The sequence below is a fragment of the Equus caballus genome, chromosome 16 (assembly GCF_041296265.1).
Source record: "Equus caballus isolate H_3958 breed thoroughbred chromosome 16, TB-T2T, whole genome shotgun sequence".
NCBI classification, from domain to species: Eukaryota; Metazoa; Chordata; class Mammalia; order Perissodactyla; family Equidae; genus Equus; species Equus caballus.
In genome coordinates, this window is record NC_091699.1 from 13,597,174 (window position 1) to 13,617,660 (window position 20,487).

At 60.7% G+C, this 20,487-nt stretch overlaps 1 protein-coding gene across 17 annotated transcripts in view; it reads left to right on the plus strand.

Annotated features, from left to right (window-relative positions):
- The window catches only part of HDAC11 (histone deacetylase 11), a 37,887-nt gene that overhangs the window by 13,677 nt on the left and 3,723 nt on the right, over positions 1 to 20,487 (plus strand). For 9 of the 17 annotated variants that reach the window (XM_070238416.1, XM_014731387.3, XM_014731384.3 and 6 more), the window contains 7 exons: positions 798 to 914; positions 1,930 to 1,972; positions 3,717 to 3,793; positions 4,819 to 4,881; positions 5,872 to 5,968; positions 6,848 to 7,026; positions 7,233 to 9,105. In XM_070238416.1, coding sequence (XP_070094517.1) covers positions 798 to 914; positions 1,930 to 1,972; positions 3,717 to 3,793; positions 4,819 to 4,881; positions 5,872 to 5,968; positions 6,848 to 7,026; positions 7,233 to 7,448 — 792 coding nt within the window. In that variant the 3' untranslated portion in view covers positions 7,449 to 9,105. Of the gene's footprint in view, positions 1 to 797; positions 915 to 1,929; positions 1,973 to 3,716; positions 3,794 to 4,818; positions 4,882 to 5,871; positions 5,969 to 6,847; positions 7,027 to 7,232; positions 9,106 to 10,076; positions 10,164 to 15,094; positions 15,800 to 20,487 lie in introns of those variants that run through there. The other 8 variants (XR_011427156.1, XR_011427160.1, XR_011427154.1 and 5 more) reach the window with 2 other exon arrangements.

The following is a 20,487-nucleotide window of genomic DNA, read 5'->3' on the forward strand; positions in this document are numbered from 1 at the left end:
AACGCCTCCCTACTGGGCTGTGAGCCATCCTGAGTGAGGACAGCACTAGCCCCCCTGGGGGCCTGACACCTAGCAGGCACTTAGTAAACATTTCCAAAGTGCCCTGGCCTCTCTGAGGCCCTGCCCAGGGTCCGTGGGGAGCAGGGCGTGGCCCAGGGTGCATCCTCAGCCAGGCAGGAGACGGTTCTGGATCTGGGTGCATGGACGTTTGCCCAGGGCCGGGGGGGTCACAGGGAAGGCTGTGTCCTGCCCTTGGGGCAGATGCCTTGCGGGCGCCCCAGGCCCTCCCGCCCTGCAGCGCAGACGAAGGCATGGCGCCCTTTCTGAAGAGCAGTCTAGTTCCCGGTGGGTGAAGAGGCCGCGCTGTGCCGGGGAGCAGGAGCCTGGCCCCCAGCCCTGGCTCTATCGGGGGCTCGCTGTGTGACGTTGCAGGGAGAGCCTCCGTGCCGGCCCTTCCCAGTCCGGTGTGGCTGCTGGGTCCAGGTCTGCAGGCTGCCTCGGAGGCCTCTGCAGCTCTCACTGTGGGCGCACGAGGGCAGCCGAGGGCTGTGGAGTGCTGAGGGATCTGGGCGGACACAGCTGAAGGAAAGCGCTCAGTGTCACTGCTCTCTCCGGAGCCCGGAGCTCTTGGGGGCTGCACGGGTGGGGCTCTTGTTTCCTCCCACAGGACCTGCGTTTGACCGGGGTTCAGCAGGGCACCTTGAAACTGCCATTCGAGGGAATCGGCCTTCCCAGCGGCTGCCTCTGAGCTCTGGGCACAGCAGTGGGAGGCCAATGGCCTGCGTCTGTCTCCACAGTGGTCCTTTGCTGTCGCGACCATCACAGAAATCCCCCCTGTCATCTTCCTCCCCAACTTCCTTGTGCAGAGGAAGGTGCTGAAGCCCCTTCGGACCCAGACAGGAGGAACCATAATGGTAGGTGGGCAGGCAGGCTGGAGGAATGGCTGGGCTGGGGACCCCCACACCCGGGCTGCTGCCCCCGCTGGCATTGGCCCGCCCTGGGCTCTTGATCTGGAATGGCCTCCTCCCACTGAGCAGTGGGACAGAACCCTAAACATTTCTCAAATCCAGCAACAATGACCCTTTCTCCCAAAGCCTTTCCCACCCCATCTGGGACATTAGAGTTCATTGTTTCTCCCCCGGCTTCCTGTTAGAGTTACTGTGTTGGCTGGTATGTAAGATATACCCCCATTCCCCTAAGGGCGTATCCTACAACTATGGCTCTGATGGGCTCCACTTTAAGATGGAAAACCAAACCCCCATGACATCAGTGGTGGGTGATGGTCCCCTCGCCCCGTCGTGGGTGCGTGGGTGCGGCAGTGAAAACGCGCATGGCAGAATTGTGTTTCGCACCCTGTGTGTGGCTTTCTTTAAAATTAGCTGCAGGCTGCCGCGTTGGTTGGAGGTGGAGGGATGTTTTGGATTTGAATGGACGATGATCTCACCCGACCTGGATCCATACCTAGTGATCCCTGTCGGTGTCTTTCTAGCTTTGCAAATTTGTACATTGTTTTTAGCTTATCAGAATTTTACTGGTCAGCCCAAAACTACGCTTTCCTGCAGGATCTCTGTATTCGGTTGACTGTATCTCCGTGATTAAGAAATTGTCTCTTTTCCCTTTGAGACCCGCATTAAAATCATTGTCAGCTCCCGTGTGATCATAAGTACTTAACTTGCACTTCTCCCAGTTTCCTCGCAAACTGCCGAGGGACTCATGCCCCGTCCATCTCATGTGCCCGCCAGTCTGGTGCTGGCTTCTGGGACTGAGTCTGAGTGTGCCGGGGGCAGGTGCCTCCTGGACCCACACCTCGGAGCTCACTCCCCTCAGAGCCGGCTGGAACGGCATTTGTGGAGTGAATGAGTAAATCAGTGAATGAGTGCGTGGAGGAATCGGTTGTCTGCGCCCCTCACCCTGTGCTTGTCTCCAAAGGCGGGGAAGCTGGCCGTGGAGCGAGGCTGGGCCATCAACGTGGGTGAGTGCTGGCCAGCCTGGCCTGGCCGTCCTGGGGGCAGGGAGGGGCAGGGGGACCCCGGAGGTGGCAGCTGTGAGTCAGAGGCTGTGCTTCCTCCCCAGCTACCCTGAGCCTCCTTAGTGAGTGTCTGGAGGCGGGTGTGCAGCTGCCTGGTGCCTGGGAGGGACCAACCCGTGCCTCCATCTGGTGTGGGATCCTTATCTAAAAGAGTTCCCCAGGTGGCTCCCCACACCTGCCTTTGCATACTTCCAGCGATGGAGAGCTCACTCCCAGAAAGCCTGTGCCATGTGCTGGGCATCTCTGCATGGAGCTGAAACCTGTAGAGTTTCAGAGGCTCCCCTGGAAGGCTCTGTCAGTCCCCTGGGCCCTGGACAGCCTCTGGGGGCTTGGTCATGTCGTGGTGGGTGGACAGACCCAGGGTCAGTACCACCTCCCCCTCAGGGGTCCTGGGGCCAGCATTTCCCAGTCCCATGGGCTCGCCTATGAGATTGGCTCACGGGAGTGCTGCTTACATTAGTCTTCCTTGTCCCTGTCGTTGTCCTTCACGGAGGCTCAGCACTTCACAGTTTGCCAAGCCCTGTCCCCTCTGGCCTTTCATTTGAGTTGGGCATAATTGTCAGTGCCATCATATCAATTTGGAAATGGATGTTGAGAGAGGCCTGCTCAGTAGTTTGCTCAGAGCGCCATAGGAGGGACCCCCCACTTTTGCCTGTGAGCTCTGCAAAGCCAAGGGCTGGGTCTCTTCCACCTTGGTGTCACCACGTGCCCAGCGTTAGGTCTGGCATAACCATGATGTTATGACACTCTGCTGAACTAATAGATGAATAATGCATGCCCTGCGTGTCTACAGCAGGGCTCCCACAAGGACCCGGGCTGCCCCTTCTCCCATGGGAGGTGTTATGGCCTGGTGGAAGTTAAGAGTCCACGTCCTGATCCAGCCTGGGTTTGAATCTTGATTCTGCCATTAGCTTGCTGTGTGACCCCGGGCAAGTTGCTGACCCTTTCTGTGTCTCAGTTTCTTCATCTGTAAAATGGAGATGATGATAATAGTGCTCCTCCCTGGGCTGTGGGGAGGCTTCAGCGAGCTCAGTGCCAGGTTAGGAGTTTGTTATTGGCTGTTATCTCATCGTTATGATCCAATGATGGCCTCCTGGGTGGTGGGGGAGGCAAGTCCCTTGTGTCCGTGGGCCCTAGCTTCACCCTGACAGATGGGACCGTTGTTAGGCTCCATTTCAGGCCGCTGCAACTCAGGTTCTTGCTCGGGTTGCAGGGGGAAGGGTCTCTGCAGGCACTGGGGCTCTGAGGCTGTGGCTTCAGGGCTGGGGGATGGTGGGGGCTGGACCTATGGCTGCCATGACCAGCAGAGGGGGTCCTTCCTGACCGCCCCTTCCTGGCATGGGGCATCGCATGGAGGCAGACCCAGCTCTGGGGCAAGGAGCAGCTTTCTGCCTTGGGAAGGGTGAGCTCCTGTCCTTGGGGGGTGTGGCGGGTACTGGGGCTGACTTGTCAGGATGTCCTGAGAGGTCTCTTGCTCTGGGCAGGGGTGGCCATGGGGGCAGAGCAGTCTTCTGCCCCAGGGATGGTGACATGCCCAGGTACTCAGTTCTCTTTCCAGCCTGGAGCCGCAGGAGCCCTCCTGGGAGCTGAGCGGGGAGGGGACACTAGGGAGACAGAGGGGTCGGGAGTGCCTGGGCCGAGTCCTTGAGCCTGGCCCTGACCACACCCGTGTGTGTGCCCCCCGCAGGTGGCGGCTTCCATCACTGCTCCAGCGACCGGGGCGGGGGCTTCTGCGCCTATGCCGACATCACACTCGCCATCAAGGTGTGCCCCAGAGCGTGTGGGGGCTCGCCTCCGAGAGCCCTCCCTGGAATCCCCCACTCCCCCCCAATTTGGTGTTCTCACCCCGCATTCTGGAGAAGGGCACTGGAGCTCAGAATCGGGAAGCTCGCCGGGGTCACCGAGCCGGGCTGGGACTCACACCCACATCTCACACTCTGTCCTGCGCTCCTTGTGAGGGAAGGGGGGCATTGTCGCCTCACCAGTGGCAGGGGGCTGGAGGGGAGCAGCAGACAGCGACAGTGTGAGAAGGGCGTCGCTGCAGGCGGGTGAGGAGGAGCTGGAGAGACCAGGAATGACCACAGTGGTGATGGTGTGATGACAGCAGCTGGCAGTCGCTGCAGGCCCCAGCCTGTGCCGGCCTGTTCTCCATGGCTCCCCTCGTTTGAGCCTCGTATATTCCAGATGAGGAAACCGAGGCCCAGAGAGGTGGTCTGTCGGCCTCCAGAGCTCCCCCTGACCACTCTGTGGCTGACCTTGCGCTGGGCGCCAGGAGCTGACCAGTGGGGTCCCAATCCTCACGGGGCAGAGAGGCTCCTGGTGGAGGGGGGGGCAGGTCAGCAGACCCTGGCCATTGGAGAGGGGCTGCACCGGAGATCTCCTGGAGGCCGGGGCAGGGGAAGGAGGGCTTCCCAGGGCCTGGCTTTGTGGGATGAGGCCGAGATTTGAGGGGAGGGTCCCCAGGGTCCCCCCCTCAGCCCTCACATGTTTCCCTGGGAATCCTGTACTGTGGCTGAGGGCCAGCCCAACTGTCCCCCTTACCTCCTGACCTCCAGCCCTTCAGGGCACAGCACATGCCCCCTCTTCCAGGGAGCCTTCCCTGACCACGCACACATGCTTCTCTTGAGCCACACAGCTCTCCTGGGCACGTGCCGTCTTTGTCTGGTGGCCTGATGACCCACAGGCATGCGTGGCTTCCTGCCCCACCCCCTCGCCAGCTAGGGGTCCCTGAGGGCTGCGTCCTCTGGTGTGCTTGTGTTCTTAGCTCTCCCCTCTCCTTCCCTGGGCAGTTTCTGTTTGAGCGAGTGGAGGGCATCTCCAGAGCCACCATCGTTGATCTGGATGCCCATCAGGTGAGTGCCCTGTGGGGAGGGGGCTCTCGTGGGACCGCCGCCCCAAGCTCCCTGCCCGTGGCCCCAACAGCCTGTCACGCAGCTCCACACTGTGGGGCTTCCCTCCCGCTAGGAGCATCACTGCGCCCCAAGCCAGCCTTCTGCCACCCCACCCTGACTTCCTGCTTCTCCCTGCTGCCCGTCCACGGGCTGGAGCCTGAGGGTCCGTCTTTGCCCCTCTACCTCTCAGTCCAGCCAGGGTGGCACGTCCTCCTTGTTGCCCTCCCTCCTCCTGACTGCCCCCACACAGCAGGCTGATGGCTCTTCTAAAACTCAATCTTACAATGCCTCTTTCGTGCTCTAAACCTTGCTGTGGCTCCCCAGTGCTTCCTAGTCGGTTTGCACAGAGCTGATGAGCACTGTGGACTTGGCCCTCAGGCAAGCACTCACTCACAGGATTTCAGGGTTGCTCAGTCCCGAGGCCACTGCTGAGGACCTCACTGCCTGGGGTGAGGTGCAGGGCCTCTTCTCCGAACTGCAAACCCAGGGCTCGCTCCTCTGGTCAGACACAGGGTAGGGCTTCTGATGGGCTCTCCAGGGCTCTTCCTGCACCCCTGCTCTTGTGGCTTTCTGCTGGTTCGGGCCTCTTCCCAGTTCATGTGACACTGAGCTCCTGAACCAGGTCCCACGTGCACAGTCCTTTGCAGCTTACCTTTCACATCCCTGATCCCATCACAGACTTGAGAGGGTGGTGCAGCCGGGATTCCGGCCTTGTTTTCAGAGGGGAAGGAACTGAGAGGACCAGGGCTTGCTCATGGTCACACTAGAACGTCATGGGGCCAGGTTTTGAGGTTTAATCCCAACTCTGCCGCTTAACAGTTGTGAGAACTTCAGTCCCCCAGGGACAAGCCATCCTGCTCAGGAACTGGGGCGTTTCCTGGGGTGTGGTTGGAGCATACTGGCCTTGCCAAGGACACCTGCCGGTGAGCGGCTTTCGTGTCCTTCCCACAGGGCAATGGGCATGAACGGGACTTCATGAATGACAAGCGCGTGTACATCATGGACGTCTACAACCGCCACATCTACCCCGGGGACCGCTTTGCCAAACGTAAGCTGCCCTCTGCCCCGAGGTCTGCACTGCATTCTTGTGTGGATGAGGCTCTTTCTCCTGAGTGTTTCCTACATACTGGGCCTGCAGAAGTCACTTCGTTTATCCTCAGCATCCCTGTGCAGTGGGCGTCAACCCATTTTACAGATGGGGAAACTGAGACCTGAAGAAGTCTCTTGACCCACCCAAGATCACATAAACCTGCCCAATAAACTCCTGTATGGGTCCTTATATTAGGGGTAACCACCAGAAAAATGAAAATAGAATCTTCTTCTAGATAGGCGCCTGTTTTGTAGAGAACATGAAATGATGAAAAAGAAACAAGGGGAAAATATGATAAATAGAAAATAGAAGATAGTAGAATTCAGTTCAAATGGAATAGTTGTTAAAATAAATGCAAGAGGGTTAAACTCACCAATCAAGAGGCAGAGACGCTTAGACGAGCTTTGAAGACACAGGAGCCCGCCCGCTTTGCAGATAGGGGACATTCATGCAGGAAGTGCTAGTGAGTCAGCTGTGGGTAGCTCAGTCGCTGGGGTGGCCCAGGGGAGCAGTTTCTGAACAGAATCTCAAATGTGCCCGCTTTGGGCATGAAGGCCTGGTGCGGCGTCCGCGTGTCGGGGCACGGGCTCAGCGAGGCAGTGACATCAGACTCGCCAACATGGGTCCTAAATCCCCTGGGGAAGGTGTTTTGTCTGCACTCCCTTCTCTCCTTTGGGTTCCTGCTTTGCAGCTCTTGTGCTCTTTTCAGCTTAGTTTTGGGTGAAATGAGAAGTGAGTAGTGCTGGAGTCAGACCAGTTTCCAGTCCTGCCTCAGGCACTGACGGTGACCCGGGCAATCTCTGCCCTCCTGAGCCTCGGTTCCCTTCTCTCTCTCAGAGGCCATCAGGCGGAAGGTGGAGCTGGAGTGGGGCACGGAGGATGACGAGTACCTGGGTAAAGTGGAGAGGAACCTCAAGAAAGCCCTCCAGGAGCATCCACCCGACGTGGTGGTGTACAATGCGGGCACCGACGTCCTGGAGGGTGACCGCCTTGGGGGGCTGTCCATCAGCCCACAGGTATGTCTCAACCCTGGGGGGTAGGGCAGGGTCTGCTCTGGGGACTCAGCACCAGGGAAGGTGGGCAACACTGGTGCCTCTCCTGATGTCAGAGAGGGGCTGGGTGAAAGGAGCAGCAGTCTGGAGCAGGGCTAGACCTGCAGGAGGACTTCCAATGCCATGAGGATGCCTGCCTGTCTGAGCCAGCCTTCTCCCTCCCCTCACAGGGCATCGTGAAGCGGGACGAACTGGTGTTCCGGATTGTCCGAGGCCTCCAGGTGCCCATCCTCATGGTGACCTCGGGCGGGTACCAGAAGCGCACGGCCCGCATCATCGCGGACTCTATCCTTAATCTGTGTGGCCTGGGCCTCATCGGGCCCGAGACACCCAGCGTCTTGGCACAGAACTCAGACTCGCCTCTGCTGCCCCCCGAGGTGCCCTGACGGCGCTGCCCTTCCCAGTGACGCCCTGCCCGCCTCCCGCCCCCCCGCCCCGCTTCTCCTTCTAACTGCAGGGGGCAGTGGGGCAGCCCCAGGGGCCTCGAGGGCGCTCCTCCACTGTCCTCCCTGGGATCGGAGGGTCGGAAGGCAGAGCCTGAGACCCAGGAAGACCCCTCGGGGTTGTGGGTCTGACCAGGCCCTGAGGAGGCAGGCAGCTCGCTGAGTGGGGGCAGGTGAGACTCCTGGGGGCCTCAGGGTGGGCCCTAGGGTTTGGGGTGTGATGGTTTTCAAAAAGGTCGGACTCATTTCAGACTGAGGAAGTTTCCATCTCTACTGTGGTTGGGCCTCCATCCCTCCTCGTCAGTGGTGTGATTTGTTCCACCCTGTCCCCCTCACCTCAGGTGGGCGGGAAGAGCTATGGGCGCCAGTGTGGGTGGGCCTGAAAGCCGGGTGCTGGAGCCAGGCTTCCAGGGGCCCTGATCCTAGATGTGAGGGGTAGCAAGGAGGGGGTGCAGGTGCGTTTTCCTGCCTGGTGCTCCCCTTCAGCAAAGCGAGGGCTGGGGCTGCCTTCCTGGAGCCCTCGGTGCTGATAGGGGAGGCCGCGGAGCCTGGGCCCTGCTTCAACAGTTCTGTTCAGGGAGAGCGGCAGGTTTGCGGGAAGAAGGCTTGGCTCGGGGATGGGCCTCAGCAGATTCGAGGGGAAGGCTGACCCCGGTGGGGAGGGGGCCAAGGAAGGCGAGGCCCTGACGGGGACATTGGGCATGGGCCAGGTGGCCAAGCCAGGCCCTGTGGGAACTGCGGCCCCAGGTGGGGACCAAGGTTCTGGGGAGGCCAGGCTGGAGTTGCTGGAGGATGGCAGAGGGTCTCCCTCCTGGCCGGCAGGTTGTGAGAGGAGGGGCTGGGCCAGCCTCCACTTGCTCTCACCAGAGTGCCCAGGCCCTGGCTGTGCTCCATGTCCAGGATCCCAGGGGGGCCCTGTGTCCTTAGCTGTGCTCTGGAGGGGACGCTCAGGGCCCCCAGGGGAGCTGGGTGGGGAGTGTCCGCCCTCCATTGCCTGGGCGTGTTCCTAGACAGTGGTCTGAGGTGGGGGTGGGGGGGAAATTGGGCCAGCTGAGGCGTCCCCATCCCTGATCAACCCCACTGATGGGGCTCGTGTTCTTTACTGTCTGGGGGTGCTCCTGCTTCCTCCCACGCCCTCCCCCCTCTCCCTCACTGCTCTGTCTGCCGAGGGGTGGAGAAGGGTGCCAAGACCACAAAGTCTAAGATGCTGACCCCCTGGACCAGCCCCGAGGACTGACACACACCTGGACCCCTCACCTGCTCAAAGATGCTGACTCCCTGGACCAGCCCCGAGGACTAACACACACCTGGACCCCTTACCCGCTCTTGCTGTTGGTCTCCGTGTGTGACTCACAGTCCTAACATCCCTTCCTCTCCCATGCCAGCCGTGACATTGGGGCGGGCGGCGGATGGGGCTCATCACGGTGAGCTGTTCGTAGAGAACCATGAAGGCTCTTGATGAAAACTGGCTACTGTGTGTTCTTGAGGTCAAGAAACCCTACCCCTAACGATTAAAGGAAATAAAGATTAAAATTCACATAGCAGGAGGCCTGACACGGGGTAGCTGCCCAATAAATGCTGGTGTTCTGTTCTGTCTTCAGAGTTCTGTGAAGTAGGTCATTATTCCCACTTTACAGGTGAGGCACCTGAGACTCAGGGAGGAGGTGGCCCCGGGCCACACGGCTAGTGAGTGACAGAGCCAGATTCCACAGCATGTGCTCTCAGCTGCCTCAGATTTGGCAAGGGGCGGGGGGAGGGGTGTTGCTCTCCAGGGTCCAGGGTCAGGAGAGTGTGGGGATGTGAGAGCAGGCAGGGCTGGGCTGTGATGGTGGCTCTATGCGATGTGGGAGGCAGCTAGGGGGTCCTGGCAGGGCCGTGGCTGGAGGGGGTTTCCTAGCTCTGGGCTGTGGTTGGAGCCCACGGGGATGGGCTGCCCTGAGCTGGGGCAGGTGGGGAGGGAGAACCTTGTCCTCAGCCTGGCAGTGACCAGGGCATCCTCAGAGTTAGTCGCACAGCCTGGATGGGGAGCAGGGAAGCCCCTTCGAGGGTCAATGCCAGGGACGAGGACATCAGACGAAGACATCACGGGGTGGCAGGCTGGGGTCCAGCTCAGCCCTGTGCTAGGTGTGAGGAGGAGGATGAAGGCTGACAAGTGGCAGGCCTGTTCCTGTCGCTCAGCGGGAATTACCTCTGGAACCCTACAGCATTCTGAGCTGACAACTGTTGGAGTCTCTGTTTTACAGAGGCAGAAACTGACGCATAAAGGGGCTAGTTGTTAACTCAAAGCCCACAGCCGGTAAGTGGAGGAGCGAGGATTTGAACCCGGGCCTCAGCTCCAGGATCCACGGCCGTGTCCTCATCTGTGCGGTGGGGCCGTTAAGGATAAGCCACTACAGGGTGGTTCTAGGAATAGACACCTTCCTATGCGGGATGCACTTAGCGTGCACTTAAGCACCTGGTGAATGCTGGTCACGTTACTCTCCTGTAGGTCAAGGGGGAGAATCAAGGCCAGGTGAGTCGAAGTGTTCAGATCTGTCCTTAAGATGCGTACGTTTTATTTGCACATTACAGCCCAAGTTACAAAAATACACAGGGAACATGCCAGCTCCAGGAAGTGGCTGAGGGACTGGCTGGACTTGATGGGTGCTGCAGTCCCAGGTGAGAATGGGGACAGGCTAGGGGAGGTCTGGGGTAACACAAGCTCCTGGAGGATTGGGAGGCAGGTGAGCCTGGGGAGCACCACCCCGGTGGAGCCCACCGTGGGCCGGCTTCCGTGCTGGGGAGGGCCTCCTGGAGATGCTGGGCGGGGCCAGGGAGGGCCTCCTGGAGAGGGGGGCGGGGGCAGCGAGGGCCTGGTGGTGGGGGGTGGAGGCAGGGAGGGCCTCGTGGAGATGGGGGCGGGGGCGGGGAGGGCCTCCTGGAGATGTGGGGCGGGGCCAGGGAGGGCCTCGTGGAGAGCGGGCTGGGTGCGGGAGTCTGACTTGGAGGCGGAGCACCTCCTGCGAGGGGAGCCCTGCTCTGCCAGGGCCTGGTTGTGGGGCGGCAGGCAAGTAACCGTTTCTCAGAGCTTCCTTCTTCTGCCTTCCCGGTGGGCCTGGCACCGAGTGGCTGCCGTGTGGCTGTGGCTGGCCCCTTGTCTGTCTGCTGAGCCCGGCTGAGGTCTGGGGAATGGGGTCTCTGCTCCTCAGGGCGGTTGGGGGACTCTCAGGCCAGCACTGGAAACAGTGGTGCCCAGCTGTGACTGGCCCACGTGGACCGCACCTGAGGCTGGGCTAACGGCCTGGTTGCGGCAGAGGCAGGAAGGAAGGTGCCCAGGCGCAGCCTTGTGCATCAACAAAGGCGGGCTCGGCCCAGCCCCCCGCCTAGCAGCCCCGGGGCAGATCCAAAGCAGACCCCTGAGACACCGCCCTGGCCCTTCAGCCACGTGCTTGGCGTATGGGCCGGAGTTCCTCCAGGGCAGCTTGCCCTTGAGTTGTTTTCATTTAGTTTGGCCAACACTGGGGACACCCTGGGACCAACGTGGGGGGCTTGGTGCCACCCTGGGAGCAACACTGTGATGGCGAGGCTGCAGGGTGCTGTGGTTAACGTGTGGGCTCCAGTCCCCCGCCAGCCTGGCTTTGAGTTCCCCCTCACACTCCCACCCCCCAGCTGGGTGACTTTACCTCTCTGTGCCTTAGTTTACATATCTGTAAAATGGGGATGAGAGTGCCAGCTCATAGCGTTGTTGTGAGAATTAAAGTCCTAAAGTGCTTCAAGCAGCGTCCAGCATGGAGTAAGCGCTCCCTTCAAGTTCCCCATCCTCGTCATTACCATGTTACAGAGGAGCGGACGGACACTCAGCGAGGTGAAGTGACTTGCCCGAGATCACACAGTCAGGCAGTGGAAGGGCCAGGGTATGGACCCGAGTCCATCCCACTCCAAAACGAGTGCCCCTTTCCCACAAGCAGACCCCCCGGCGAAGGTTTGCCTGAGAGTGTCTTGGGGGCGTCGTGTCCTGCACCCCAGCTGGGCCTCTTAGCCCTTCCCCAACTCACACCCTTCTCAGCAATCCTGAGAGGCAGGTGTCCGCACCCCGACCAGATGAGACGGGGGACCCAGAGGGGAGAGGTGGCCGTCATCGGTCCCTTGGTGCAGTGGCAGGGCCAGGCGGACAGACGTGTGGCAGCCGTAAGCAGGTAAGCGGCTGTCTCCTTGTGCCGGGGCCTGCAGAGATGGCGGCGTCCACGCCCTGCCCTTGAAACAGTCTTCAGCTGGGAGACGCACATTGCTCTTTGGGAAGGGCCGTCCGGCTTGCCACTTGAATTTTCCAAGTACAAAGTAGAAATTCTTTTAAAGAACAGAGCAGGCAGCTGAGAAGTGCTTTAGGGGTTGGCGTGTGGGCTGTGGGAGCTGAGGGCTCCTGGGACCACCTGTTCCACCTGCTTGTGTACGTGCCCCCCAAGGCCCAGCCTCAAGTCACTGCAGCTGGATGGGGCCTGCCGGGGTGGCGGGGGACCGCTGCCCTCCACGAGGCCTGCGCAGCCCCGGCTCGCTGCTGGCGGTCCCTGCCGGCAGCTTGTTGACAGGGAAGTGAGGCCCAGGGAGGGCTATGAGGGAGCTGACTGCCCTGGCAAGCAAGCTGGGACCTAGCCACTGTCCTCTTCCTCTTCCTGGGGAGGGGGTCCTGGGAGGGGGGCCGGGGTGAGCGCGTGCTGACGTGGCGTCAGAGGGAGGACCTCGGGGAGCCTCTCTGCGCTGAGCCTCACCGCCCTCGATGCTCCCACTCTCTGTTCGTCCTACGACAGCCGCCCCAGGCAGGGACCCGGAGCCATTTCACAGACTGGGAAGCCCAGGCGCCCACAGGCACTCGGCCGAGGAGAGCGGGCATCTTCCCCACAGCCTGGGACGTGGTCCTCTGTGGCCCCTTGTCGCTACTGGGGTTAAGGCCCGCTCGGCAGGGCACACAGGAGCCAGGAGCTCTGCTGGGGTGTCTCGGGAGAGGATGCAGGCTTTGGAGTCAGCCGGCCTGGGTTCAAATCCAGCCTCTGCCACTGGCCTGCACAGTGACCCTGGGCAGGTGGCTACCCCTCTTTGAGGCTCACTTCTTCCTCTACAGAGGATTGTGTGATACAACACAAGTGGGGCTGGCATACAGAGGGCACATAACACGTGCGGGACTGGCTGTGTTCCCCTCCACCTTCTTGCGTCCTCCTCACCCCTTCCATCTGGAAACGAGGGTGAAGGTATTTTTCAGTCTCTGGTGCGGGGCACCTGCCCGGCCACTGGGGCAGGCCCTGTCAGAGGCGCCTGAGCGCAGGGCCTTCAAGCCCCCGCCCTTTACACTCACTGCCCTCAGGCCTGTGCCCTGCCCCAGCAGCCACTTGGCTCTCGGGGGCTGGTTACCATCCTGGAGGGGTCACAGGTTCTGTTCAGCCATGAGGATGTGGGCATCAGAGCCAGGCCTGGCCCTGGGTGCCTGGGATCCTCCCGTGGCAGGGAGGGAACCGGGAGAGTCACTGTCCCCCAGATCGCTGGAGGACAGCCTGGTACAGGGACAACTCAGGCCTGTGTTCAGATGTGTTCAGCCTAGGCTCTCGGTGACTCAATCACTTTGTGCCTCAGTTTCCCCATCTTAAGTTGGGAGGAAAATCCCTTCTCTCCCAGGGCTGGCTTGAGGGTTACAGGACGTCAGGCAGCTAAAGCAGCCTGGGACCCCTTGCATTCACTCCCGGTCGGAAATCCCACCCAGAACCTACGGGGCACTCCTGCAGTCCTGACTTGGGACCCCCTTTCAGAAGCAGGTTAGCGTGGTGGGTGCATGCAGGGGCCCGGGAGCCAGGACCTTGGATTCGAGTCCCACTCCTGCCCCTACTCTCTGTGTGACCTGGGGCAAGCGATGGCAATCCGTGCCTCAGTTTGCCCGTCTGAAATGGTGACGGCACTAGTGCTGGCTTGCAGAGTGGCCATGGGGATGGATGAAGCCGGTTTGGCGCCGGAGCCGTGCCCAGCCAACCGCAGCTCTGATGTTACAGGGGGCACGGGCTGTGGGCCTCGCTGGACCTCCAGCCCCGACTGCACTTCGCCTGCAGAGCAGCGTCCAGCGGCTCCACCACTCTTTTCCGCACACACGCTGGGGCCGGGCCCTGTGCTGGGACGCAGACCAAGGCTCCTCTCCCCCTGGACCCCAAGTTTCTCGAGGGCAGGACCCAGGCCTGCTGTGTCTCCGGGTCATTCGAGGACAGAATTAGGGTCCAGAGGCTGAGTGTGGGAAGGACCCTCAGGGCTCACTGTGCAATCTGTCATTGCACAGACAGGGAGCTGGGACCTGTTGGGCTGCAGTGTACCACAGCGGTTAGAGCTTGGGTTTGTCTCCCAGCTCGGCCACTCGCTGGTGCAGCCTTGAGTGGACAAATCACCTCCCTGAGCTTCTCTCTTTTACCCCATACAGTGCCCTGGCATAGTCGAGTGCTTGATTCCTGGGAGCTAATAATCTTATTCCAGTAGGAACGAGGCAGGATGGTCTCACAGCCAGAGCTGTGCAAAGAGCATGGTGATGGCGGTGCCGCAGTCTGAGCGCGGGGCTTGGATCACGTGGCTCAGTCCTCCTAACGGTGTTTGCAGGAAGGAAAGCGAGCGCAGGGGCGTCGGGGGCTCACCAGGGCCTCCCAGCCAGGATACCCTCCCCGCTCATCCCAACCCTGGCACTCTGCAGGCTGCAGGCACCCCCACCTCTGGGTGCCCTGTGGGGCGTGACCCCAGACGGTGTGGTAGCAGAGGGTTTGCGCATCAGGGGCATCTGCCTAGGCAGCTTCTGGGACTCCCCCCTCCCTGCCCACCGACTTCTGGCTCCGGAGATTCCCAGCATGTGCCTGGCCTTGGAACTCTGGGGAGGGTGTCCCAGGCCGGGGGTGGGGGTTCCTGCTGGGGCAGGGGGAGCAGGCAGAGGCCCACTCCCTTCTGGGACCCTCGAGCCGGTGCACACAGCCCACGGTCGTGTCGGTAACTGATACCCAGGCGCCCAGACGAAGTTATGGTGTGTGGCTGGGAGGCTATTTTGTCTAACATGCTAAAGGCCTCTGGAAATTCCTGGAGCCCATCTGGTCCTCGTTACACCACAATATTGCTGTCTCTTCAGCTCGCAGACAAGGGAGCATTTTTATTTCTCCTTTCGGGGCTCAGGAATGTGCCTTAAACACAGGCCGGCAGACGCCCACTTTGTTCTCCCTGTTCTTTAACCACTTGGGGGGCCCATCATCCTTTTAAAGGCCTGCTGCTCCATCCCTTCGGCGCCCCCCCACACCCGATGACCCCCAGGAATCCTGAGGGGGCCGTGGGCAGGCCTGAAGCTTGTAGGAGGGCCAGCCTGGCTTTGCCGTGTGCCCGACCTCCGTGCTCTGGCCCGTGTCGGGGAGACAGGAACACCCGAGACGTGAGCACAAGCCCGGCATGGTGGGTGCTTAGGATGTGTGGGTTTCCCGATGACCTGTGTGAATTTGAGAAAGTTCCTTGACCATCCTGGCCCCAGCAGCCTGCTCTGTAAACGGGGTCTGCAACTCTAGGGGATGTCGGAAATCGTTGCTTCCTCAACTGCCCCCTCTGCCCACCCACAGCCACCCAAGAGCCGGAAGGTGAACCAGATACGGGACTCGGCATCCAAAACGTCCTGTGGAGTCCAGGAGGGACCACTCCTGTGCTTTCCCTGGCCGGAGTGTGCCTGTGTTTCTTCCCTGGAGTGCTGGTCCCCGTGGGCCCCTGGGGCTTCTGCCGGCTGCAGTGTACAGAGGCCAGGCATGGCTGCCCATGCAGTTTCGCTCACACATGGCCCTCCCGCCCGGGGCTGGCCAACTCTCAGCTGCCGCCCTGGACAGTTGTTTGGGGCTGCTGGCACGTCCCTCCCTTCCTTGAGGAACTCCCACCCCTCAAGCCCAGGCTGCAACAATCATGGTCCCCTGCCTACCCGCAGCCCGACCCCTGCTGCCCCAAGAGTGGAATGTGACTCAAGGTCGGATCGTCCTAGTCCAGCACCCTCCCTCGGGGCCGGGGCAGGCTGCACCACACCCCCCCTGAAGTCAGATGTGGCTGTGGACTCACTTGATGAACTGTGAGCTCAGTGGCTGGTGCATCTCCCGGGTGGAAGCTTTCCAAGCCAGTGGGTGACTCCCTGGGTGCCCTCCCCTGTGCCACCGTGATGGCCAGAGCATATTTTGAGTCATAGCATCTGTTAGCCTGGGGCCCTGAAAGCCCAGGGTGGGTAGAGCCCCTGTCACCCTGGGGTGGATGTTCAGTGTGAGTGACAATAAACCCTTGTTGTTGAAGCTGCTGAGGTTTTGAGTGACTTGTTACGCAGCATGGCCTTGCCCACCCTGACTGATACACACCCTTTCTCCTTGGTCAAGAGGCGGTTTAGTGATGCAGCGTGACTCAAGCTGGACCAGAGCCCTCAGCCAGACTTTTTTATTTTTGGGTGAGAGGGGAAGGAATGGTGTCTTGAGAGTTACAGGGCAGCCATGTTTTGATCACAAAGATAAAGCCCATCTAAGGCACAAAAGAGTAAAATGGAGGGAGAAAAAGATAAAACACGGTGGAGAAAGAGAATCCTAGTGAAGTCAAGACAGGACTGTTGTGAACAGCTGCACAAGTTGTGCACTATACAATTCTGAAGAGTGCTGTTCACACAGTAATCACAGAAGATGTGCATATTTGTCAGGACAGTTTTCCAGCAGATGGCAGTAAAGTGTGTTGAGGAAGTGGAGCCTTTCTCTACTTGGCACAAAATTGCTGTGCAGACCAGCAGCCATGCGTGTCGAGTCCCTGATCTTGAGTCCCCAGTCTTCCTGGGGCCTTGGTAGACTTCATTCTCGTGATAAGCAACCTTTGTCGTTAAGCTCTGCTCGCTGCAGAATCGTTGAATCGTTGTCAGTCGGGCACCAGTGAGATGCATTGAGCTCGTTTGCCACTTTCCAGAGCAAACCCTGGTGCTCTCAGAAATAATAGCCCGATAGGAAGAGAGGAGACAGGCAACCGTCTAGAGCAGACACAACAACCAAGTATCTGCTTGGGGCCGTGCAAGCGGCCTTCCCAGCTCAGTCAGCACGTCCATTCTTACTCTGCTCTGCTGTGGCCGGGCCGTGGTTGGCAAGGGGAATTTTTCTTTGGAAACACAGAGAAGACATTGTGTGAACCTCATTTCCTCCTAAATGGTTAGATTATAACTGTGCTGTTGCTTGAAAGGACAGACCAAAATTCTCTGGAGGGTTCACATGTGTGTGGCTTACGCCAGATAAATGCGTGTCACTGTGAAAGGAAGGATGCTGCGGCCCGAGGTCCGGCCTCCATCTTTCCCGGGCCCTGACCCCACTCCGCCCTGCCCAGGATGGCGCCCTCCCGAGACTCTCGTGCCAGGAGTTCCAGGAGAGGTTGGGGAGCCGTGGGCTCTGGTGGCAGCCGTCTGAGGTGAGGTCTGGGCACTGCCTTTTCCGGCGAGCTGACTCTAGCCAAGCGCCCCCCCATCCAGAGCCTTGGTGGCCGCTTCTAGGAAATGAGGATGCTGACGCCGCCTGTGGTGGTTGGGAGGGTCTTGTGGGCGTGGGGACAACCCAGCACGGAGCTGGTGCTGATGCACAGAGACTGGCAGGGTGGTGGCTGGCCGGGTTCAGGGCTCCGTCATGGTCCAGTGCCCTGGGTGTGACCTTGGCCTTGTCACGGCCTTGCCGAGCACCTGTGGCAGAGTGACTGCTGGGATCCTCAGCTCCAGGGTGTCGGGAGACGGGAACGCTCCCCTCGCCGTGTGTGCCCCATGCAGGACGGGGGGGCAAGGGTCACGTCTGCACCTGGCACTCGCCTCAGGACAGGGCCAGTGGGGACTTCGTTGGCGCCCCATAAACACCTGGGCCTTGTTCCGGTTGCGAGGGAAGCTGGCTGGTGCCTGTTGGCCTGTCCCTCCCTCTGGGCTGTGGTAGAACAGGCCAGGCACAGTCTACGCCCAGCCAGGGCAAGACCACTTCTGGGAGGGGTGCGCCCCTGTGTCCTCTCTGAGTCCTGGGGCCCCATCCCACTCCTGAGCAAGTGCCCCGGGTTCTCCACCCCCTCCAGGCCCTTCCCAGGTCTCTCCTCAGTCGGGGCTGCTTGGCACTGGTGGGACGTGGAGGAGGGGCTCCGGGCCCCTCTGGTGGCCCTGGGCCAACACCACAATTGTTTTTCCACCTGAGCTTCCAAGAAGCTGCTGGCAGCCAGGCTGGGGGCTCAGGGGGGACACCAGTGGGCGTGGGAGGAGCCAAGCCTCACCTCTCCAGCCATGGGGGACGAGCACTGGGGTAAACTGGACGGCGCTGGCCGGGGTCCACTTTCTTTTGGCCTTGGGGCAGTGACTTAACCTCCCTGGCCTCAATGTCTTCGTATGTGAAATGGGATGGTATCGGCCTTGCTGTGAGGAATGAATGGGTTGGCCCACGCAAAGCACTTAGAACAATGCCTGGCACATGGTGAAGGCTCCAGAAACGAGTTGCCACAGTTATTATAAGTCATTCCAGCCCAGCTTTTAGTCTTGACTCTGATACTCACAGCTGCCGTGAAGCAGGTCTGTCACCTCCAGTGTCCGAGCCCTGTGCCGCCCATGTGAAGTCTCCTGTGTGTGGCAGCCCCAGGCAGACCTGGAGTGGGGGACAGTTGTCTGCCTCCCCTCTCCGGCTTCTCCCCCTCCCCGTTTCTTCTTCCATCCTGGGAGCTGACCGCTGAGGCAGGAGACGGATCATCTGGCCTCTGGGAAGACCTGCCAGCTCATCAGCCACAGAAACGGTGGACCTGTGGACCCCCAGACACTGCCATGTTCATCCCCTTTTGCACAGAATTAAAAGTTGAAGCGTGAGTGGGGATGGGGCCGGCTGCTGAGCAGATGTTGGGTCATCACAGCTGAGGTGTGGTCAGCCAGGTTCCCTTGGGCCCAGCTGTGGGAACAGACTGTCCCGACCGTCTGGCTGCTGTCTTGGGGCTGTTGTTTGGAGGAGAGAGCTGTCACCCGCCCGGCCCCTGGCAGCCCCACCCTGCCCTTGGCTCCCCGTCTCCTTGGCCTGGGATAGCCCTCGGCTGACGGAGGTTGTGCACTGGGTGACCAGGGGCAGGCCCTGATGCTCTATGGCCCTCTGTGCTTCGCCTCCACCTGGAAACCAGGGGATGGAGCTGTCAGTCTCCAAGTGCCCTTTTGGCCCAAGGTCTGAGAGAAAGGGGACAGGAGGCACGTCTGTGCGGGCCTCGGTCTGACAAGTGCTGAGCACCCAGTAGACACCGGGAGCCACTGAGGACCCTATACTTCTGATGGCATTCGAGGGGCAGAAATGGTCATTGGTGTCATAGAGAAGAAGAAGCCTGGGCGGTCGTGTGCATCCAGGTGGGGGTGGCTCCCCCATGTCCCTGCCCTCCCGCCTCCTCCATCCCTGCCCTGCTGCCCTGACCCGGGCTGGGTCTGTGCTGGGAGGAGCAGCTCCTGGGTGTGGATGGACCACGTCCCCACAACTGGGGCCGGGCCCTCGGGCGGAGGAGGGAGACTGATAACATTGGCCAGGGAGCTTGTCCTGGACCGGGGGCCTGTTACTGTCTGCTGGAACCAGGAGAAGCAGTCCAGTTGTAGGGCCTGATAGACATGACCTAGGGCAGCTACTGTGTGGCCGCTCAGGCCCCAGGGTGATGGCCAATCTGAGACCCAAGGCCACTGACCTCTAGCCCTACGTGCTGAGGGGAGGAGGCTGCTGGCCCCCATCCCGGGTCAGGACAGGCCCAGGCCCCCAACAGGGAGAAGCTGACTGAAGAGCACTGGGGACAAGTCCTGGGTTCAAATCCTGCCTGTGCTGCTTCCTGGCTGTGTGACCTTGGGCACGGCCCCTCTCCTCTCTGAGTCCGCATTTCCTCTTCTACACAGCAGGAAATTAATGCCACCAACACGTGGACCTTGCCTTTGTGCACACCCAAGTCCTTGTGTGCAGTCGCTGCTCTGTGCTGTCTTTCTCCGCCTTTGCTTCTGGTCCGGAGGCCCAAGGAGGCAGGCCAGGGCAGTGTTTGCTCTGGCGCTCCTTCCCAAGCCCCTGGAAACCTCCAGACTGGGCCTCGGCTGCCTCCCCAAACGGTGCCAGCCCAGGGACAGATCCTCTGCCCATGGGAACTTGAGCCCAGCCCAGGAAAGTGGGCCAGACGTGGGGAGGAGAGCAGGCATGGTGGAGGCTCGGCCAGGGCTCTGCCAGGTCTCCTGGGCCCGAGATGGAGAGAGGGCCTGCGGCAGCGGCAACACCAGGGGCTGGAAGCCAGGGTCCAGCTCAAACAGCGGTGCTCCCCGCCGAGGGCTGGAAACGGGGCCTGGGCAAGCCTGCGGGTGGTGAGCAAATATTTTCCCAAAGGATGCTTGGGACAAAGCTAACCTGGGGAGCTCCTTGTGATGGCTGGAGCGGGACACACATTCCACTGGGGGAGGGAGGCGGCACCTGCTGCGAGGGAAGAGAGGGCGGCTGGCCGAGTTGGCAGTCAGAGTGCAGATCCAGCGAGCTGGGTCCAGGCGTCCGGGCCTGGGGCCAAGGCTCCATCCCTGGGGGGCTGGCAGTACCCGGCAGGACCCAGCAGGCCCCAGTCTGTGGGCCCGCACAGACCAGCGCTGGGCCTCAGCGTGCCTTTGAGCACATCAGAGGAGGATGCCCCCTCTGCACACACCGCTGGCATGCCAGGGTCTTTGGAGCTGGTCCTTCCCTTCCCCGACGCTGGTCCTGGAGGGGCAGCCTCCTGGGTGGGAGGAAGCTGGGGTCAAGGTCAGTGGAGCCCTCCGCTGACCTTGACCCCAAGTCCCTTCCTCTCTCACCAGCGACTTCCAGCCTTGGGGTGGGGGTGCGGATGACCTTTCTCTCTCTGACACCTGGGCCCCTGCATACTGGGGGTCCTGCCCTGGGGTCCTGCAGCACTAGGGTTGGATTGTTGAGAAAATCTTGTAAAGACTTACGGACAAGAGGGAAGTGAACGTGGAGAGTCG